Consider the following 20,509-nt stretch of genomic DNA (forward strand, 5'->3'; position numbering starts at 1 on the left):
GGGTTGTTGGTTTTTTGGATCTAATGAATATTTATGGTTGGGATCATGTATGAGGTGGTTGTTAGGTTTTATTGGGTGTGTGTATGAGTGTATGTGTGATTTGTGTAGTGCTTATGTTTTATAATGTATTGCTACTGTAATTTGTTTTAAGTATTCAGTAGATGGATATATCTATTTGAACTTACTTGTGAATTGGTTCATATGGGAATTTTGTAAGATAACTTTTTGAAATGATTTTTGAACTGTACCATACATTCCCTTTGTGGGGAATTAAGTGAACATAAAATGTTTGCCAACTCCTTCTGTTTTCCTCAATCGAAGACCGGTAATGGTATGCCAAGGGGGTTATAAGAGCCAGAGATGATTTCAAGCTGGAGCTCAGAAAAGAATGGAATAGGAGCTTTTAATGTATGAACCATTGGAACTTCAGTAAGAGAGCAGCTGTATCATTTGAAAGAAAGATAAAGGGTCCTTTGTTATTTTTCTTTATGGTGGGTGTTTGTTTTACATCAGCTATGTACCTTTTTTTCTTAAGCTCAAAATGGGCTTTTTTTTTTTTTCTTGACTTATTGGATAGGTCATGCAAAAGAAAATGAAGTATTCCTTTTGAAGGCTGACTACACTTCTAATATACGCTGTCTTTTTTTTTCTCTCCAGATTCCACAGAGCTTCGTGAGACGAGCCACGTTGTGTGGTTTTAGAGGCAGTCATTCGAGGCGTTTCTTAGATACTACAAAGGTGAGGTGAAAGCAGCCCTCTTTAACGGGTCCAAAACTAGAAAAGCAAACCCTTGAATCTTTTCCAGGGTAGGCTGAATACCCTACACTGTGTACAGAGTCTGCCACTATTTAATGATGAAGCATGAGGACCACAAATGGACGTGTGATAGATATATTTTTATGGTCCTTAACAGAAACCGTTTTAGCATTTTAGCTTTAGCTTGATGTCATCTCTTGCACCTTTTTTTGTATAAAATTTGGAGCAAGCCCTGCAAGATAAATTTATTTATTTATGCAACTTTTCTATACCCTTATACAAGAAAACCAAATCTCTATCTCTACGGTTTACGTATTAATATAAAACAAAAAATAAGATTAGAATAAAAATTACATAAAAGCATTCAATACAAATAAAATCCAACTAAAAAATATCTAAATTCATTACTTAGAGACAGTAAATGAAACAAAAATTTAGGAGCAAATACACCAGTTATCTGTCTGGTAGCTTTCTGAGCACGTTACTTCCATTGGTATTAATAGTAGGACGTTGAGAAGGCACGAGTATTTCACTATTTGTCTCCAGAGACAGAAGCAAAGCTTTCCGTTTCCATTGCAAGTCCTTTTAAAACAGGGCTAAAAGACACATTTTTGGAGAATTAAAGAACCAATGTTCATTTCTCCAATTTTTAAAGCCATACCTGTTAGTCAGATTTGTTTAGAACAAATAACCACTGATTTTTTTTCCCTCCCTATAATGAGGTAAAGTAATAAGGGAAGGAGAATGAAGTACAAGTTTAAGATAGATAGGCTTCTCCTCCTAGCCGGGTTAGCTAAGCAGCTGATTTTTAGTTGGATGGCAAAGCTTGGCTTGGAAGTGACCAGGACTGCAAGATCAGATTCTTGGGACGGTAAAGATGAGCTGTAGGGCTGTGCAGTGCCATACGTAAGGACTATACTCCTGCTATCGGCATCAGCAAAACCGCATTCAAGATGAATAGCGGTGGCTAAAGCACAACTTTCAGAACTGGCTGGCAGCAAGAAAACGGCTTCCTTCAGTCGTCCACGGGAAACTGAAACTTAACTGGGGCCAGGATTCACAGGTTTCAACATAACACAGTAGCTGGGTCTATGGCGTGACCCAGAAAGTGTTTTGTTTCTTACTTGTGGATCCTGGCTCTACAAGGTGGTAACACACAGTACTGGCGCAAACCATGCAAAGCCAGCAATAAAAAGCATGGCCCGATCGTGTTGCGTATGCCCTAGAGGTGGAAAAATGAACTTCAAAATTCAGATTAGGGTTACCCCAATTGTGCATCTGTTCAGATTTGGCACCCTGAGAATTTATTGCCCATGACACAAGCCGAGTCGTGTTCCTTTGCAACTGCTCAAGTAAAGAAGTCTCTGATGCAAGGGAGGCAACTGCAAGCACAGCTAGAAAATTGCTGAAGGAGACCTGACTTGGGAATCCACCGAGCCACCAGCTCAGCCCCCCGCTATAGACGAGGTTAATTCAGAGCTTGACAAATGGTCAAGCTCTGAATTAACTATCATCCTTTTCCCCCGCCGCCAGCTGGCATGGCTCTGTCTTACCCCCTCATCTTGCTGGCTGCCGTTGTCACCCTTAGTTCTACAACTTTCATTTTGAAAGCTTGGCGTGCGTGTCTGTACCTGCTTCAAAGCAGTCGCCAACGTACGCAGGTACAAAGTATCCAGTGTGCACCGCTGCCCCCATTTTCAAAGGGACATTCCACATGGGATCCGCAGGACTGCAAGCCCCTCATTTATTTTTTTTATCATTTAATTTTTATTGGCATCAGAAACAATAACAACATAGCCATATTCACTTCAAATACAAAACAATAATACTTATAATAAAGCTTTTACAACCTTTATCGTGCCATGCTTTTTCCCTGTTTCTCCCCCCCCCCTCCCCCCCTCCCATGTCATTCTCCCTGGTTAAGACATACTCCGGATTTGGGGCTTTCAGGATTGGCTGCCTACTGCTCGTCCTGCGGACTCCCATCAATGTCCTCATGTCCGTATAGTCCAGCCACTCCAGGCCTCAGCTCCCCTGTGAACATTCACGGACCCTTTAGGCTTCTACATCTCATAACGCATTATACCACTGTAAAAAGGGTTCCCAAATTAAGACATGTTGCGCCACCATATCTTGTTGTTGGGCTCTCATTTAGAACCACGAGTGCATGAGCCACAGCCTCTGTATAACCGTCTCCACGGCCGGTGGCCTGTCCTGCCGCCAGTGTGCCGCCAGTTCCTGTCTTGCTGCGCTAAGCACATAGTGTACCAACTTTCTCACCCTCCTGGGCCACACCTCTGGAAAGTCTGACAACAAGAATAGTGCCGGTTCATTAGGCACCGAAATACATAACATCCGTGTTATCGCCCGCCGAATCCATTGCCAAAACGGTGTTATGTTGGTGCACCCCCACCAAATATGCAAAAATGTCCCCTTATGCGTACAGTTCCGCCAGCAAGTTTCAGCTTGTGATGGGTACATTTTGTGCAACTTAGCTGGCGTCAAGTACCACCTCGCCAGTACTTTGTAATTAGTCTCCATGATGTTGGCCGAGATAGTCCCTCGGGAGGCTTGTAAAAAGCAATTATTCCAGCGCGACTCCGTCCAATTTAAGTTTAAGTCCTTTTCCCAAGCCTGCTGAAAACAGTGGCGGGTCAGGTCGCGTTCAGATAGCCAAACGTAGATATTTGAAATAGTCCCCTTCAATTCGTCCATAGTACTACACAGGCTTTCAAACGCCGAACTTTGCCTGCTAACATTTACTCGAATATACGGGTCCTGAAGACAGTGTCGTATCTGGAGGTACCGGTAATACTCCCCTCTGGGGAGGTCGTATTTACGCTGTAAGTCCTCAAATGAATTTATGCGAGAGTCCTGGATCAATTGTCCATACCGCACAATCCCCCATTTGCTCCACCTATCCAGACCAGCCCCCCCCTCAAATACCCCACAGCGTTGCTGATACAGCCCAATAGGTAGGAGGGGAGTCACCTCCTCCTTCCCCGTCAACCTCCCCCTACATTGACTCCAAATTTTTAGCGTTGCCTGCGTAAAGGGGTTTTCTACCTCTTTGGGGTGCCCTTTCATCTTGAGCCCCCATACCCTCGTATGCAGAGGCACACCCCCCCCCCCCCCCCCAGGCTTTGCTCCAATTTAGCCCATAGTTTTAGACGTCGCCCTGCGGCCCATTCCGGTATGACCCGGAGCTGTGCCGCCTGATAATACTTAATAAAGTTGGGAACCGCGAGCCCCCCTTCCTCCCTTGGACGGTACAGCACCCGCCTCACTATTCGTGGTGGTCTTCTCCGCCATATAAAATGAAACACCTTAGATTGCAGGGATCTTAAAAATTTCGAGGGCACCTCTATCGGCAGCGACTGGAAGAGATACAACCATCTGGGTAAGATATTCATTTTGATCACCGCTACTCTCCCCAGCCAGGACATCTTATAGGGAAACCATACATCCAAATCCCTAATCATTTGCGTCATCAAGGGTACATAATTGAGATTAAACAGCTGTCGCCAATTTGCAGACATTGTGATCCCTAGATATTTTATCCCCTTTGTGGCCCATTTAAAGGGAAATTTGGCCTGTAACGCCGGGATCTGCTCATCCGGCATCGTCACATTCAAAATCTCAGTTTTATTCATATTGACTTTGAACCCAGACATGCCACTAAATCTGTCCAGCTCTTTAACTAATACCGACAGGGTACTCTGAGGTTGAGCTACGGTAAACAGGAGGTCATCTGCGAATAGCGTAATTTTAGAACCATCTCCCCCTACCGCCAATCCGTTTATATCCCCATTTTGGCGAACAGCTGCAGCCAGTGGCTCCATAAAGAGTGCAAATAGAAGAGGGGATAAGGGGCACCCCTGCCTGGTACCCCTCCCCAGCGCAAACGCCTCGGAGTAATAGCCATTCACTTTGACACAGGCTTTAGGGCTGGTATACATTGCTCGAAGCCATTGTTGGAAATTATGACCTAAGCCCACCTTACGCAGAACCCACAAGCCCCTCATTTAACTAATTAAAAAATTGCCTCCTTACATGTATTGGCATGTTACCTATACAGCGTGCTTACCGCAGTACTCCCACGCCAGCGAACCCAGTTAGAAAGTGGAGGCTCCAAATATAAACCTTTCCCCGGGAATGAAATATGAATGTCAGGGAATGTTAATCATTTTGGTTATTTTCTAACTGGATATTGATTTAGTTAAACACTTTTTTTTTTTTTGCTAGTATTGATGCGTCACCTAAACTTTAACCCACAAGACCATTCATTCCCAAACTAAATCTAAGTGACCCACTTCGTCCCCACGTATCATCGAGACCAATCAGATCCAGCTACTTAGGCACATTATATGCACCTCCAGCCAAGTCATCGCTCAAGAAACGTACATTCTCGACCGCCAGCCCCTCTCACTGGAATGCCCTTCCCACAGACCTTCGGCTAGAAACTTGTAGTCGGACATTCAAAAAGAAGCTCAAAACTTGGCTTTTCACAAAACCTGCACTTAAAGGTCTCTCCCTCAGGGTCAGATTCACGCATTTCATAACCCAATATGCGAGATGTCCGACGCCGTAACCATTTAATCTTATAATTTAATCTCATTATTTCCCCCAAGCTGTATGTTATAATGCACTCATGCTTTTCAAGTTTGTTGAATGTTTATATTTTGTATATTTATAATAATTTAATTTTATTATAAGTCGTTCGCTGCTTTATCTATAAGTTCATGCGAAGTTAGCCCTGTTATCTGTACCCTCTTGTTTGATGTAATTTCCTACTTTGGTTCTATGTAAACCGACGTGATATGTACTAGTACAGGAACATCGGTATATAAAAGCCTTAAATAAATAAATACATAAATTTGCAGCAGGCATCTTTACCGGGGCTTGCTTTTCACTTTTGAATGGACCCTGAGTGCTTTATCTACTAATTTCTTGCTCTCTTGCGCCACTTCACTGCCATATGAAGGTGCGGGCTACACGTTTCATCAGCTCTGTGACTGTGACGCTCTGGCATGTTCATTATGACTTTCTGTGTTCCTCTGAAACAGAAGCCCCGGTACTGGCCGCCGATAGATAAGAGAACGTGTTGGCATGGCACTGCTGGTGGAGGTCTTCACACAGATCCAAAAGAAGGGGTAAGTCCGTCCGTTTAGGCATTGCTTGGTGTTTTCTAGCCGTACGGCTTGCAGGTTTTCTGTCTTGTATATGTTAGACTTGAAAGTGATCAAAACGATCAAAACTCCCTGTCTGATCTACTGATATTGACATAGCGACTTACTTAAATTTATCTGCAATTTCCTGTAATTTATATTGTTTTTATTTCTTGTCATCTCATGCTTTTTGTTTAAATTTATTGTTATCTGTTCACTTTAAATATGTTTTATACCCCTTAAGTATGCTTATTTCTCATTTGCAACCCTTTGATACCAGTTTAATTATCCCTTGTTCGATGTAATGCATTCGTTCAATGCTGTTTCTTGTTCGCTGTAAACCGATCTGATATGTTCTTTTGCACATGAATGTCGGTATAGAAAAGTTTAAAATAAATAAAACGAGCAGCAATAGATTTTTTTTTTTTTTTTAAAGGGGTGTGAGAGGGTTGGCCCTGCAATTTTTCTTCTTTTTTTGTGCTTCCAGTTTGATCAGAGCTGTTCTTTACTGGGACTTAACGCCCTATGCCTCCCCCCATTTTAACCCAATCACTACAGCAGCAATCCTCAGCCGGTACTTTTACTCTATCGGCCTGGTCAGTAATGGCTGAGACTTGCACACTTTTTATGGGCTGTGAATGCTGCCTCAGCAGTGTCTGTGCCTGGGCTTGGGAATCTCTCCTGGATCTCCCCTATGACAGTGAAATCAATAGTCCTCCTTCTTAGTCTTGTTTATAAGTAGCTAACACTGCATTACAAACTTGTATTGAGGTTAATTTGCTGGTATTGAGGGTTCTTTTTTTTCCTCACCCGGCTTGACTTTAATTGTTTGGACTAGAAGTTTGAATTTTATTAAGTCTCCTAAATATATGCAAGTAATAGGTTTGTAAACGATATCTATTTTTAAGATGATCTGCAATTCCAGTTGGGCGTAAGATATATATATATATATATATTTTTTTTTTTTTCCTCCCTCCTTGGCTCCCTTGCCCTCCCTTATATAAAGGGGATTTTCTCAGCACATGTGTTGGGATCACCACTTTTTATGGTACAGTTTTGATCCCCCTACCCCAACGCATAGTGTTTATTGCTTGCTGAACTCCGGTTCATCTCTGTAGTTCTGGCTCAAGAAGAGAGAGACTGAATACGGTACTTAAGGGTGCTATGTAATCCTGAGCTGAGATGGCTTGTGTAGTTTAATCATGGAGACTCAGAAATGACAGTTGATGGTGTCTGTCTGACTCCTTTCAAATTGTCTATTCAAATTATTTTAAGTTTGGATTTCTATTACGCCGTTCATGGCTAGACAGTCACTTCAAGGAAGATTACATACAGTATCTGAATGTAATCTGTGTTGAAGTATCTGAAAAGCAGAATATAAAAATCAAATGAATACATTACAATAGTTTTTCAGCAGATCACAATGTAACAAGGTTTGCTATACATGATGATGCAACACAAGTAGATCAAAAGCAGTTTTGGCAAATTGCTGCTCTATTGAGTGGCTGTGTATTGGGCTAGGGTTCTGTCCTAATGTAAGCCATCAGTGGATGAGCGCAGGTGTTGGGTGGGGTGGTATCCATTTCATTCAGATAGGCAGGGCTGTTGCTGCTTTCTCTTTGAAAATGAGAGAGATGATTTTGAATTTTATATATAGAGGTGGGGAGCCAGTGAAGTGAGATCTGTAGAAGAAGCCTGTTCTCATTTTCACCTGCCAGTAATGGTTCTAGCAGTGGTGTTTGAAGGTCTTTTGAGGTAGGCTATTGCAGTCTCTAGGTGGGACAGTACTACTTACTGCAGGATGGTTTTGAAATGTGGTGATTACAGAAAGGAACGTAGTTTTACCATGCTGAGACACCAGAAGGCTTTCTTGTGTTACTATCATTATTTGGCTCTCCTTGGTGAGAACCAAATCTAGGATGACTTGTTAAGCTCTTTACCCCTCCCTATGGATATAGGGTATCTTCAGGAGTAAGTTGAGGCCCATAGAGTCTCTGTATTATGTTTAGTTGAAGTCAGTCCATGGTCATCCAGTTTGTTACTGTTTTGAGATAGTGGTTGAGAAGTACTGCCATGCTATCCCATGTTTCCAGTTGCAGAAGGAGTATCCGAATGTCATCGATGTACATGTATGCTTTTGAGTCTGAGGTTTCTGATGATGGCACTTAAGGATTGGAGGTAAACATTGAAGAGGATGGGGGATCGTGCAGAGAGCCTTTAAGCACACTCCAAATCAAAGAACAGGGTTTGGATGAAATCGTGTCCCATGTTCTCACAGGACAAGCAGGATGGTAGTCCTCACTTATGGGTTTCATCACAGGATGGAGCCCAATCACGGAACACTTCTGTCAGTTTCCAGAACTTTGACTGGCCCCTACTGGGCATGCCCAGCATGGCACTAACCCTGCAGCCAGCAGGGGTCCCTCTTCAGTCTTCTTTTTTCTGCGCAACAGTAGCCTCGTGGTAAAGGAGCTCTGAAGAGATTCCTGACAGGAATTTTCCTCACAGAATTATTAAAAGTTAAATTGCCCCACAGTGGTTCCTCCTCTAACTTTTCTCTGACCGCGGCACTCCGGTAAGTTTTTACCCGTTTTTCCATCTATTACCATTGAGTTTGGCCCTCGCGGCCTACTGGCCGTCGACCGTACCGTGGCTCGATTTTTTTTTTTTTTTTCAATGGCCATGGCGTCGGGGTTCCATCGGTGCCTGGACTGTATTCGCACCATGTCTATCACAGACCCCCATGGAGTCTGTGTAATGTGTTTAGGCCGTGAGCATGATGTCCTGACTTGCACCAAATGTGCCCTCATGACACCTAAAGGTTGCAAAGCCAGAATGGAGAAGATGGAACTCCTCTTCCGTGCTCAAACCCTGACTCTGTCCATTGCATCGATGTCGTCTGAACAGGCACCGTCAACTTCGTGCCAGCATCGGCCTCCGACCGGTGACCGACCGCCATCAACGTCTTCACGGCCATCGACACCCTCTACTCCCCCCTCAGGATTGAGGGGATCGCAGGGAAAAAAATTGCCATCGAGGGAGCGAAGTCATCGTCCGAGTTGCCGTTGAAGAAGCCCCATCCAGGAAAGGCACCGACCATTCCTGTGACCGGGTCACCGAGGCAACCCTCACCCGATCGGGGTTTGGGAGCCGCGATTCCGCCTGTAAAGGTGGTCCCTCTGGCTATGCCTCTGCCTCCCTCTTCTGTTCCGGAGCCGGGGCTGCTTGCTCCAGGTCTCCGAGAAGAACTGGACCGGCTGATTCAGGAGGCCATCGACAAGGCAATGCAACGTCTCCAGGTTCCTCCGGCATTGGCACAGATTGTGGAACCTGTCATCGACCCGATTCCAGCAGCGCTGGCACTGCTGCTATCCAGAATGGAGGCGCTCATGGCCGACTTTCCGCCGATGGATCCCTAGTCTCCGATGGCACTGATGCTTTCCCTGATGACTGCTTCATCAGGAGGAGAAACACCGTTCCGCATCCCTCCATCGGGTGTGTTACCTCATCCATCGATGCCTGCACCGCTGCCTTCGATGCCATCATTGGTGCCTCCGGCGATTCCTCCAATTTTTTTTGGAGCCTAGACCGGAACCCTCATGTATCCAACCCCCTTCACTTCCTAAAGGACAGTCTGCTGATCCTTATGACACTCGGGGTGATGATACTTCAACAGACACCGATGACTTACCTTCACCACCTTTTCCCACTGAGAGTAGAAAGCGTTCTCCTCCAGAGGACCTCTCATTCATAAATTTTCTGAAGGAAATGTCTGAGTTGGTTCCTTTTCAATGCAGACGGAACAAGCACCAGATGATGGAGTTACTCCAATTTCTGGATGCCCCCAAGGTGATCACCTCTATTCCCATTCATCAGGTCCTTCTTGATCTCCTCAAAAAGAACTGGGAAAATCCTGGATCAATTGCTCCAGTACACAGGCTGACACTACTTATTTAGTTCAGTCAGTCCCAGGCTTTCAAAAATCCCAGCTCGATCACCACTCAGTCGTGTTAGTCTGCACAAAAAGGGCAAAATGGTCAAAACCTCACTTGTCCCACCCCTCCTGCTAAGAAACAAAAATTCCTAGACAACATTGGTCAATGAGTATTCCAAGGGGCCATGCTCATCTCCCGAATTGCTGCCTATCAGCTTTATATGACCCAATATAACAGGGTCATTTTTAAGCAGATACAGGACTTCTCCGATTCCCTACCTCAATTCCAAGACCAACTACAAACCCTTGTAAGTAAAGGATTTGAGGCAGGCAAGCATGAGATTCGAACATCTTATGACATTTTTGACACCTCTACCAGAGTGTCTGCAGCTGCCATCTCGGCAAGATGGTGGGCCTGGCTCAAGTCTTCTGACCTTCGCCCAGAAGTGAAAGACAGATTCTCCAACCTACCATGTATAGGAGATAATCTGTTCAGAGAACAGATCCAGCGGATGGTAGCTTAATTAAGACCATCATGAGACCCTCAAACAGCTCTCTTCAATGCCTTCCGACTTCTCTTCAAAGCAGTCCTTCAGGAAGGACTCTAAGAAGTCGTTCTACTGTCCAAGAAAGGCCTACCCGCCACCAGCAAGGTCCCGTGCCACGAGACCTTATCAAAAACCTCAGTCTCGCCAAGCCCGAAAACAAAAACCACAAGCAGTTCCCCAGCCAGGGCCTGCTTCAGGTTTTTGACGTCATCTTGGAGAGCAGCAGCCAGATTCCTCTGTCACACACACATACCGGTGGGAGGTCAATTGTGCCACTTTCACAACATGTGGCAGTCAATCACAACCGACTAATGGGTATTGGCAATCCATTGCTCAGGGTTACCATCTGAACTTTCTCGCCCTGCCACCGGACTCACCACCTCTGCAGATGTGGGGAACGTCCGACTACTCCATTCTTCTGGATCAAGAGGTCTCCCTCCTTCTCCAGTCAAGAGCAATAGAACCCATTCAGCACTCGCAGCAAGGCCTAGGGTTCTATTCCAGGTACTTTCTGATCCCCCAAAAAATCGGGAGGTGTTCATCCAATTCTGGACCTACGTGCTCTCAACAAGTACCTCCAGCGGGAAAAGTTCAAGATGGTAACCTTGGGATCGCTTCTACCTCTTCTACAAAGAGGAGACTGGCTCTGCTCTCTGGACCTCCAGGACACATACATCCACATTGCGATAACTTCAGCTCATCTCAGTCTGGGGCAGGTGAATCACTGCAGCTACCATATGGTTATTGAAGATCATAGGGTTTATCAGCAGTTACCCTAAGTCACTTTTAAAGCTGACACCTCAATATGGTTTAACTGGGATGCTGATCGATGTGATTCTGACCATGTCCCATCTTCTTTTGAATAGAGCCAATAACACACTTGCTGCAGTGGGAAGGAGAATGCAGAGTCAGTGGACATCAGCTTGGTCCATTCAGCTAGAGTGGACCCCCTTTGCCTCTACCCCTTCCCCCACTACCTCAAGGATTGAAGAACTGGGTTAGTTCCCCTCTCTCCATCAGATGACATTAAATAGGGGGGGCAGGGAAGTAGATTGTCATGACCCCCCTCCCCCAAGAAACTGAGGAGCAGGGAAGGATCCTTACTTCCTGGCCTGGCAGCCATATTCATATCTTGGCCCTACTGTCCACAGCTCCTGCTAAAACAGTGATACTCCAGAATGCTGACGAGGGTGCGATTAGCACAGCAGTCACATCCATTTCCAACCCCATCTAATCCCCAAGGATGTCCCTCCCACTCTATTATAAGCAAGCAACTCCGCTTTCCTCTTTTAATGTGCAACTGCATGTTTTGAAGGTTGATGCATCCTGGGATTTGGTGGCTGTGTGGCTGCTATTGGTTGTCAGCAAGCGCTGCGGTTGAAACAAGACATGGATGCTAATTTAATGAATATCATCATGCCGCTGGACATCTGGGTAGCAGCATTCAGCATCGTCAGAGGGTTCAAAGAAGCAGAAAAATGGTTGGAGGATGTCAGATGGATTCTCTGCAGTGGAAACTGGCTGGGGTTTGTCATGTCGTAACCCAGAAAAAAAGCTTCCTGCTGAGAACGCTCCAGGCTTCGGCACCTAACCTCTTTGCTTTATGGTTTCTTAATAGTTTCAGCTTTAGGGTTATAACAGAAATTGTCCCCAGAAGCTAATCTGATTTCCTCATTTATAACCTCTCTTTCCTGGTCTTCCTGTATAATAGCCGTCCTGTATAAGTATGACTAGCCAGTAGCAATATATAATTACAAACCACTCTCCTCACTCTAGCAGCTTTTATGCCCACACAGCACCAGTTTCATTTCCAACCCTTAGTGTTGCTCAAAAACTCACTTCCAACTGTGCTAGAAATACAATAAAGCTATTTCTGGCCAGCTTTCCTTTTATGCTGCAAGGAGAAGATGGATACATGCCTGTGTTACAAGTGTTGTTCTCCTCTCTCATTTTCTGTCTCTCTCTAAGTAGGGATAAGCACAAATTCCTTATTTTGGACTATTTATTGCTTTTTTTTTTTTTCTTTTGTTTGCTTGATTTTTTTGTTTTTGTTTTTATAAATCGTTAAATCTGTGTTTTAAAGACTACTTATAATTTCCTGATGCAGATCAGGGATAGATTCTGCAGCACATTTGCGTACATTTTGAATCCTTTTCCATATTGATGTAAATTTTATATTTGCAGGATAAAAATAGTCATTTTCCGAACTTACATTGAGTCTGTATAATTCATTTTTCTTTTGGGAGTTTTGTGGGTGGGGGAGCAGAGAGAGAAGGAGATCATGGGAAATGGGGAAGAAGAAAGCAAAGGAGGGAGGATGAGGGATGGAAGGGCATGGAGGATGGAAAGAGAACTTAAAATATGACCATCGAGCCAGGCATCTTGACAGTGGCTAGTTCAGGTCACAGGTATCTGGTAGATTCCAAAAATATAGATTCATTTCTCGTTGCTCACACCCAGGAATAAATAAAGGCTTTCCTAATTGTTTATAGACTCTTCATCCAGCAACTTCAAATCTTTTAAACTCCGCTATGCTAGTCTCTGTGACCAAGTCCTCTAGCAACAGATTTCACAGCTCGATTGTGTGCTGAGTGAAAAAAGCACTTTCTATGTTTTGGTTTAAATCTGCTGGTGGTTAGTTTTATAGAATATCAGTATCCCCTTGTTTTAATATTATTTGAAAGGGTATATAACCATCCGCCATTTACCTGTTTCAACCCACTCACAGTGGGTGCTCCCGATGCCTATGGGGCCATTGGTGCAGTTCCACCGGTGCCTTTGGTGCCTACTCCAGTTCCACCAATGCTCCCAAGGCCTCAGAGGTCTCAGCTTAAGATCCCGGTGGGGGCTCCACCTCATGTGTCTCTGGGTATTCTGAGTGAGGAGGATACTCCCTATGATCCTTGGGAGGGAGAGAAGCATCAGTTTCCTCCATAGAGTCTGAGGATTTGCCCTCCGAGCCCTCTCTGCCAGAGGAGAGCCATAAGTCTCTACCAGAGGATCTGACCTTTGCTGGATTTCTAAAGGCCATGGTGGAGTCAGTGCCTTTCCAGCTCTCAACAGAGCAGGATTCTAAGCATAAAATGTTAGAGATCCTACAATTTATTGATGCTTCTAAAGAAGTGGTGGCTCTACCATTCACGACATCATTAAGGAGCTAGTCGTCCGGCTCTGAGAACATCCCATCTCCATCCTGTCTATGGTCCAGTCCACCACAGGTTTTGAACACCATCAATTTCCACACCAGTCTGTAGTGGTGGATCGGCCTTGAAGAAAGCAGAGTCTACATGCTCGTGCTTCGGATCCCCGGGTTGTGAGCACAGATCTCTGGATGCTCTCGGGTGGTGGGTATTCCAGGGCTCAATGTTAGCAACCAGAATTGCCTGCTATCAACTTTGTGGGCCAATGCTCCAGAAACCTCTGGAAACAAGTCCAGGATTTGCGGGAACACCTCCCACAACAATTTCAGGATGATTTCTAGAAGGTAGTGTAACAAGGCTTGGAGTGTGACAAACATGAAGTCGCTCTGTGTATGACGTGTTTGAAACCGCAATGAGGGTTGCGGCGGCCGGCATCAGGGCTCTTCACAAGGCCTGGTCACACCTCCGATCCAAAGTACAGGATAGTTTGGCAGACCTTCCCTGAACAGGGGAGAATCTCTTTGGGGACAAAATTAGAGGCGGTAGTACAGCTGAAGGATTATCACGAAACTCTTCAGCAGTTGTCGGCCAGCACCTCAGACACCCAGCCCTCGGGCAAGAAGCTGCCCAGGCAGTTCACAAGATGCCTGTTTTACCGGCCATGCAAATATTATCCGCTGGCGTCTAGAACAAGACCCAGTGGGCACCAGCTATATCAAGGGCACGACAGCCACCTGTCCCTCGCGCGAACTCCCCTTTCGCCCACCTCAGAACCTTGACTGGCAGCAAGGGAGTTTGAGCCAGAAAACCCTACCCTAGAATACCAACAGCCCCCCCCTCCCCCCTCAGTGGGGGGCTGTCTGCAGCTCTTCACCGACCAGTGGATTTCAGTCACCTCGGGCCAATGGGTCCTATCCATTGTGCGGCAGGGGTACAGGTTGCATTTGCAATGGACTCTTCCACATTCTTCTTCGTGTCCTCAGTGGAGATGTTTAAGAGAAGCAGCAAATACTTCGATCAGAGCTCTCCACCCTCTTAATGGCTCGAGCAGTTGAACCAGTTCCGCCAGGCCAGCAGGGTGAAGGGTTCTACTCCAGGTATTTCCTGATTCCCAAGAAAACCGGTGGCCTTCACCTCATACTGGATCTGAGGGTGTTAAACTGTTTTCTTGTCAGAGAAAAATTGAAGATGGTCTTGTTGGGAACCCTGATCCCTCTCCTCAGAGTTGGGGACTGGCTCTGCTCCCTTGATCTCAGATGCCCATATTCCCATTTCTCCCGAATATCGGAAGTATCTTCTCTTCATGGTAGAAGGGGGAACACTATCGATATCCAGTACTGCCTTTCGGCCTAGCATCTGCGCCCCATGTCTTCACAAAATACCTGGTGGTGGTGGCTTATTTCAGGAGGCAAAGGGTACCTGTCTTTCCCCTACCTCGACAAATGGCTTATCAAGAGCAACTCCAAACAGGGAGCATTGCATTCCCTACATTCCACTGTATGTGTTCTGGAGGGCCTGGGATTTCTAATCAACTACCTGAAATCTCACCTTCAGCCATCGCTACAGTTGGACTTCATCGGAGCCAGGTTCGATACTGTCCAGAGGAAGGCTGCCTTGCCCTGGGTCCGGGCAATAACCCTCACTTCTCTAGCAAGGGTATTCTCATGCTACCCGCATGTCTCTGTGCACCAGTTTCTGCTCCTTTTGGGGCATATGGCAACAACAGTTCACGTCACACCATTCGCTTGCCTACACATGCGCAGGGTGCAGTGGACGTTGCACTCACAGTGGCACCAAGCAACCCAGGATCTTTGAACTCTCATCTTAGTCACCACTCCACTTTGGCAATCCCTTGTGTGGTGGAAAGCCCTGTCCAACCTGGAGAAGGGGATGCCTTTCAGGGTCCCTCAGCCCCACATCGTCCTCATCACAGATGCGTCTCACACGAGTTGGGCAGTCCATGTTGCAGGCCTTGGTACCCAGGACTCAGTTGGTTCAAGCAGGAGCAGTATTTCCAGATAAATTTCCTGGAGCGACGGGTGATCCGTTTACACCCTATGGGCATTCCGGGATCGTTTGACCAACAAGGTAGACCTGGTTCAAACCAACAATCAAGTGGCAATGTGGTATTTGAACAAACAAGGGGGGGACAGGTTTGTTCCTCCTCTGCCAAGAAGCAGTGCAGACCTGGTCCTGGGTTCTTGAGGGAGGCATCTTTCTCCGAACTGTTTACCTCCCAGGGGCAGACAACATCCTGGCCCTTCCGACCCCACAAATGGTCTCTGAAACAGGTTCAGAACCGCATATTACGCCTCTGGGGGACCCCAGATGTAGATCTGTTCACTTCCCTGGAGAACAGGAAAGTGGATCGGTTCTGCTCCCTGGTCCTAGCAGGCAGGGGGTTGGTGTCAGATGCTTTCTCGCGTCACTGGGGCACCGGCCTCCTGGATGCATATCCTCCCCTGCCATTGGTACCAAAGACACTTCAAAAACTCCAACAGGATGGAGGCACCATGATCCCGATTGCTCCTTTTTGGCCATGCCAGATTTGGTTCCTGCTTCTGTAGGACTTGGCCTCACACCTTCCAGTCTGGCTGGGACTGCTCCAGTCCTGATCATGCAGGATCAGTGCAGACTGCACCACCCCAACCTCCGAGCCTTGTCTCTCATGGCATGGATGTTCGGGTGACCATGCAGACCCTGTGTCTCAGACGGTGTGTCTCTAGTTCCGCTGGAACCCAGAAAGCCTTCCACAAGATCTTACAATCTCAAGTGGAAGAGATTCTCAGTTTGGAGTAAGGGGCATGGTTTGGACCCGTTCTCATGTTCCACACCAAGACTTTTGGACTACCTGTTGCACCTCTCCGAGACTGGCTTGAAGACCACTTCGATGAGAGTTCATCTCATTACCATCTGTGCATATCATCAAGGGATGGATGGTACCTCTGTTTCCACCCATCTACTTGTAGGGTGCTTCATGCGAGGCTCATTGCAGCTTAAGCCTCCGACATGACCCCCAGCGGTCTCCTGGGACCTCTGAATGGTCTTGGCCGATCTCATAAGGGCACCGTTTGAGCCCATGAGATCTTATGAAGTACTTATCCTGGAAGGTCGTCATCTTGATGGCAGTCACCTCAGCACACAGGGTCAGTGTGATTTCAGGCTTTGGTGTCTTATCCCCCTTTATACAAAATTTTGTCATAAGGTGGTTTTGTGTACGTATCTGAAGTTCCTTCCAAAAGTGGTCTCGGAATTCCAACTTAATCAGTCCATTGTCTTGCCAACCTTTTTTCCAAGACTGCATTCTCACCAGGGTGAGCATGCCCTGCACACTCTGGATTGTAAAAGAGCCCTGGCTTTTCACCTGGAACAAATAGCACCTCCCCACCAGACCACTGTCTCCTTTGATAGGAACAGGTTGGAAGTTGCAGTGTCCAAACAGACCTTATCCCATTGGCTAGCAGAATGTATTTTTCTGCTATGCAGAAAGACTACAGCTTGAGGGCCATGTCAGTTTCAGTGGCTCACTTGTGTGCGCTACCCGTACACGAGATCTGCAGGGCGGCAAATTGGAGTTCAGTCCACACATTCACCTCTCATTATTGTCTAGACAAGCATAGATGATGTGATAGTCATTTTAGTCAGTCTTTCCTCCGTAATCTATTTCAGCCATGAAAACCCAACTCTTCCTACCTTGGGCCCTTTTTTTGGGTGCTGTCTTGCTCCCCATGTTCTAGCTGCTGTAGTTGTGCACGTTTGCACCCGTTAAATGCTGTATATGTTTGGAGCAGCCTGTAGCTACATATTCACCCATGTGTGAGGACTATCATCCTGCTTGTCCTTGAAGAAAGCAGGTGTGGGGTCTGTATCATAAGTCTTTTGATACAGACCCCACACCATTTTGGTCGCTCTTCTCTGGACCGCCTCCATCCTGTCTATCCTCTTTGAGATATGGTCTCCAGAACTGAACACAATTCCAGGTGAGGCCTTACCAAGGACCTGTACAAGGGCATTATCACCTCCTTTTGCTAACTAGTTATTCCTCTCTCTTTCTCTGCAGCCCAGCATTTTTCTGGCTTTAGCTATTGCCTTGCCACCTTCAGATTGCCAGACATGATAACCCCAAAGTCCCTTTCCCAGTCTGTGCACATTGGTCTTTCATCCCCCATCACATTCAGCTCTTTTGTATTACCGCACCCCATATGCATGACTCTGCACATCTTGGCACTGAATCCCAGCTGCCAAATCTTTGACCACTGTTCAAGCTTTCTTAAATCACTTTTCATTCTCTATTCCTTCAGATGTGTCCACTCTGTTGCAGATCTTGGTATCATCCACAAATAGACAAACTTTACCTTCTATCTCTTCTACAATGTTGCTCACAAAGATATTGAACAGAATCTGTCCTAAAACAGATTCCTGTGGCACGCCACTTAACATAGTTCTCTCTTCCATTTACTGAGTAGGTTCCATTTACCATGACATGCTGTCTCCTATGTGGAACTGTATCAAAAACTTTGCTGAAATCCAAATAAATCACATCTAGCACTCTTTCTTAAGAACATAAGAACATGCCATACTGGGTCAGACCAAGGGTCCATCAAGCCCAGCATCCTGTTTCCAACAGTGGCCAATCCAGGCCATAAGAACCTGGCAAGTACCCAAAAACTGTCTATTCCATGTAACCATTGCTAGTAATAGCAGTGGCTATTCTCTAAGTGAACTTAATAGTAGGTAATGGACTTCTCCTCCAAGAACTTCTCCAATCCTTTTTTAAACATAGCTATACTATCTCTAGTCAACCAATTAAAAAAAAAAAAAAATCAATCTGGTTTGTCTGACCGAACGTTCCCCTGGTGAATCCATGCTGCCTTGGGTCCAGCAACCCACCAGATTTTAGATGGTTCAGCATCTTTTCTTTCAGCGGAGTCTCCATTAATTTTCTCACCACCGAGGTGAGGCTAACGAGCCTGTAGATTCCAGCCTCCCCTCTGCTCCCACCCTTGTGAGGCAGCACCACCACATCTCTTCTCCAGTCATATGGCACCACTCCTGTGTTAACTCCTGTTTTAATAACTTCATATAATTTTGTGTTATCTGCAGGTTTGATAATCTCATTTGTTCCCTTTTCTAGATCATTCATGAATAACATCACACGTCCCAGTACCACTATTCACCTCTCTATTTGGGAAAATTGATCATTTAGTCTTATCTGTTTCCTGTCTTTTGATGACACTGCCATCTATTCCATGGCTTTAATTTCCAGGGGAGTCTATCATGGGGGATTTTATCAAATACTTCCAGAAAAATCCAGCAAGCACCAAGTATGGGGTGGCCAACTCCAATCCTCAAGAGCCACAAACCGGCCTAGTTTTCTGGATATCCACAATGAGTATGCATGACAGAGATTTGCATACAACTCTCTCTCTTGCATATTTATTTTGGATGTCTCAAAACCAGTCCTATTTCTAGCTCTTGAGGACCCAGTTGGCAACCCCTGACCAAGTACATTGACTGGCGCTCATTTTATTTTTGACTTTATCGTCCACTTTTCAGCCAGTTCAAAGCAGATTACATTCAGGTACTGTAGATATTTCCTTGTCCCAGAGGGCTCACAATCTAAGTTTGTACCTGAGGCAATGGAGGGTAAAGTGACTTGCCCAAGGTCACAAGGAATGATCTTGGGCATGTTTGTTTAAAAATGAAATGGGAGGGAAGAGAGAGTTTATGGGATGAGAGGAGAAGATGGGGGGAGGGGGGAAGGGAGTGATATTCTGGAATCCTGGGCAGAGATGCAAAGAGGGAAAAGGGAGGTTGTGCCTTACCCCGCTCTTCCCTCGCATCCCTGCTCTGGCCATCTTTCTCTCCCCATTCCAAGCGTCCTCTCTCATGCCTCCATTCCTAGTACCAATATACACAAACCTTTCTCCCCCAGATCCTCTTTCACACACCCCCCCCCCCCCCCCTTCTCTCCCCCCAATCTTGTGCTGATTTCGGTTGACGAGAGGAGGTTGTGTTCTGCTGCCCGGCACTGAAAGCCGCAGGGTTACGGGAGATTTGCAGACTTACTGATACCCTTGTAGTTAGTGAGATTATGTACACAGCAATTTGGCTGGAAACACTGTGCCTTCTCCCCTCTCAAACTTTCAAATGTCCCTCACTAAACACCAGTTCCATCCAGAACTGAGGGGAGCCTTCTTTCCAGATGCCCCCAAGTTTGCATCTATGCACCGCACATATGCATGGATCTTAAAAATAAACAAATGAGAAGCACTCCTGTCAGTCTTCAGCTCCCCCTGGCATGTCCTGAAAACTTGATGTGGATAGGACACCCAATTAAAATATTAAGAACACTCACTCACACTTTCACTCACTCTCTCACACTCTCTCACTCACACTCTTTATAAAATCTTCTCTTCCTTCAGAACTTGGGGTAAAAAGAGGGCAGACTACAGCAGGGGTAGGCTGCTCTAGTCCTGGAGCATCATAAATAGGTCTGGTTTTCAGGACACCCACAATGACATTGCACAAGAGAGACTTGCATGTACTGCCCCCATTATATATAAATATATCTTGTTCATATTCATTGTGGCATTCCAGGAGCGGCGTTCCCTATCCCGGGACTACACCTTGTTCTCAACAGTGGCTTGTCGGCGATACTCCGCCTTTCTTACTGTCTGTCACCTGTACGCAGAGCCCTTGGTTTCCTGCAGCAGATTTTTTCAAGATTCTGTGGCAATTATGCGGCAGACTTTCATAATTTTACATAAAGTTTCACACCCCTGACTATTCAAATCCGTCCTTTGACAGTAAGTAAAAGTCCTCCAAGTAATCGGTGAAAATTTCATTCACAAACTCACACATTACTATAAAATTCTTAACTGTTCAGAAAATGCTGCCTTTTTTTTTTCCTCTTCATGTGTTCTTTTCAAAATGTGAAAAGGAGGAAAAATAATAAATCTT

The 20,509-nt window shown here is 45.7% G+C and overlaps 1 protein-coding gene across 4 annotated transcripts in view; it reads left to right on the plus strand.

Moving 5' to 3' along the window:
- The window catches only part of ABCB7 (ATP binding cassette subfamily B member 7), a 169,065-nt gene that overhangs the window by 33,668 nt on the left and 114,888 nt on the right, over window positions 1-20,509 (plus strand). For all 4 annotated transcript variants that reach the window (XR_003857574.1, XM_029607661.1, XM_029607662.1 and 1 more), the window contains 2 exons: window positions 658-738; window positions 5,823-5,909. Coding sequence is in view for 2 of the 4 variants with exons in the window: in XM_029607661.1 (XP_029463521.1) it covers window positions 658-738; window positions 5,823-5,909 (168 nt within the window). In the remaining 2 variants the exon portion in view is untranslated. The remainder of the gene's footprint in view (window positions 1-657; window positions 739-5,822; window positions 5,910-20,509) is intronic.

This window comes from Rhinatrema bivittatum, chromosome 6 (genome assembly GCF_901001135.1).
Source record: "Rhinatrema bivittatum chromosome 6, aRhiBiv1.1, whole genome shotgun sequence".
Lineage (NCBI taxonomy): Eukaryota > Metazoa > Chordata > Amphibia > Gymnophiona > Rhinatrematidae > Rhinatrema > Rhinatrema bivittatum.